The 2,186-nt window shown below is 33.2% G+C and overlaps 1 protein-coding gene across 1 annotated transcript; it reads left to right on the top strand.

The window, feature by feature from the left end:
* Positions 1-230: 230 nt before the first annotated feature.
* LOC129968355 (DNA oxidative demethylase ALKBH2-like) lies at positions 231-845 on the top strand. The gene has a single exon (XM_056082212.1). The coding sequence runs from the start codon at positions 231-233 to the stop codon at positions 843-845; it is 615 nt and encodes a 204-aa protein (XP_055938187.1).
* The last annotated feature ends 1,341 nt before the right edge of the window (positions 846-2,186 follow it).

Below are 2,186 nucleotides of genomic sequence, written 5' to 3'. Positions count from 1 at the left end.
GTAAAGTGACAGAAGATTTATTGACAGAATTGGGGGATAAATATGAAAGTGTTTGGAAAGGACAAGACTGGAGTCGAGTAGCAACCGAACTAATAACTAAACTCGTCCGTAAAAAGGAATAAGTTTTTCAACATTTAATATTGAATCTAAGAAATAAATAGATCAGCGTGAGAATAATTATTATGATAAAACTAAAAGAATAGGAACAAGCTATTTCTTTTAAATAGGATATGACTCTTAAAATGATAATCGATACATTGCGTCTTCGTCTAGGATATATTCTTCAATTTACCAAAGAGGAAGCCGATGATATTTTGGAACAACTCGAAAAACAAATTTGTTATTTACCTCCTAAAGCGTGTCTAGTATGGGGTAAGTATCCCATTCCAAGAACTATTGCCAGTTACGGTGATCCTGGTCTCACCTATCAATTTGCAGGAGGTACATTTAAAGCAATACCTTGGATTCCTATTTTAGAACAAATAGCTAACATTGCAAATCAATTCCTCTCTAAAAATGAGCGCTTCAATTATGTTTTAATTAATAGATATGCGGACGGAAAAGATTGGATTGGATCTCATCAAGATAATGAGCCAGATATTTGTCCTCATACACCAATTATAATCTTTTCTTTTGGTGCTCAACGGGAATTGGTATTTAAACGAATTCAATATAACTGTAAAGATCAACCCCAAACCTTTAAAATAACTTTAGAGCATGGAAGTATTTTAATCATGTACCCTCCAACAAACGAGTATTATACACATAAATTACCTAAACGATTGAGGTGTAAAGATGTACGAATCAGTTTAACATTCCGAAAGATTAGAAATAAAGATGGCTGAAAGGGAAAAAACAACGGATTGGGATTGTCAGAGAGCTCTAGTAAAACTCGCAGTAGAACGGGAAAGACAAATTTTGATTCATTTGATGCATGAAGTAGCATATTGTCTTGAAGAGATGTTGCATTTTTTGAGAGATGAGGAACGTTGGAAAATCAAAAATGGCGAAATACAATTTAAAAAGGAATATTTGATAAGAACTTGTCAACGGTTGTTGCAGTTTTATAAAACCACAGTCACAAGTATACATCATTCTACTCAACATTTGATACAGTGCATAGAAGATGAACTTGAAACGGATGTAGAATCTATAAACACATCAACAAAAGAAAAGTAAATATTACACACACACATACTAAAAAAAAAAAAAAAAAAAAAAAAAAAAAAAAAAAAAAAAAAAAAAAAATTTTTTTTTTTTTTTTTTTTTTTTTTTTTTTTTTTTTTTTTTTAATACTTTGTTTGCTGTAATAAAGGTTTTGTAAAGTAATGTCATATCATACCTTTTTACAATCCCTTTTTGGGAATCAATATACCATACATCGTTCTTATTTACACGGAATACATTTGTATTGCCTGTTTGTCATTACTCTTGTTGTCGCTTTATGCGCCTATACTACTCATTATCAGAGTCTCGAGTGCACTCGAACCTTTGATCAACGAGTTCACGCTTTACGAACTAAATATGCCGCCGCCACCTGTCCAATTCGACAATGAATCTTTACCAAAACTTAATGTACCGAATATGCTTGCACCCATTTTGCAAAATTATAACGAACATGTAAAGAATTTTATTTCTTTTTTGGATACGAGAGTCGATTGTAATTTAATTTACGGAGGACCTTTCGATATTCATCAACACATTTGTGAACGGACAGTCTATGCATGTTCTGTACAACATCGACCTACTGGCAAAGTGTTACACAATGTTTTTCCCATCATGCTGGGATCGATTTTAGATTTGGCTATTCGACACTTAAATTTGAGGGAATTTCATCACGATATTCCCTCTGTATCCGAGACTCCTTTTCAAGAACCTGATATTGGTCGTGGATTTTTCATCATATGCGGTTCGTTACGCCATTTACCTTACTTTTTCACCAACGATTCTACAAAAACGCATCTAGTTCAAAAGAAAATGGTTCGCGTGTTTGTTTACGATGCTTATGACCGGGGAAAAGAATTGAGCTATTATCTTGTTGACTGTCCACCCAAACAACGAGGCGATATGGTGGTTATATGTAACGATGGTACAGAAACCTTTGATCAAATTGATACTTTTTTTGATCATTGTCCTTATTCAACTGATTCGGCAGCTTATATGGCTTATGTTTATCGAAATGATCA

This window comes from Argiope bruennichi, chromosome 5, assembly GCF_947563725.1.
Source record: "Argiope bruennichi chromosome 5, qqArgBrue1.1, whole genome shotgun sequence".
Classification (NCBI taxonomy): domain Eukaryota; kingdom Metazoa; phylum Arthropoda; class Arachnida; order Araneae; family Araneidae; genus Argiope; species Argiope bruennichi.
Note: the sequence above shows the minus strand (reverse complement) of the source record. Positions and strands in the feature narration are given on the sequence as shown.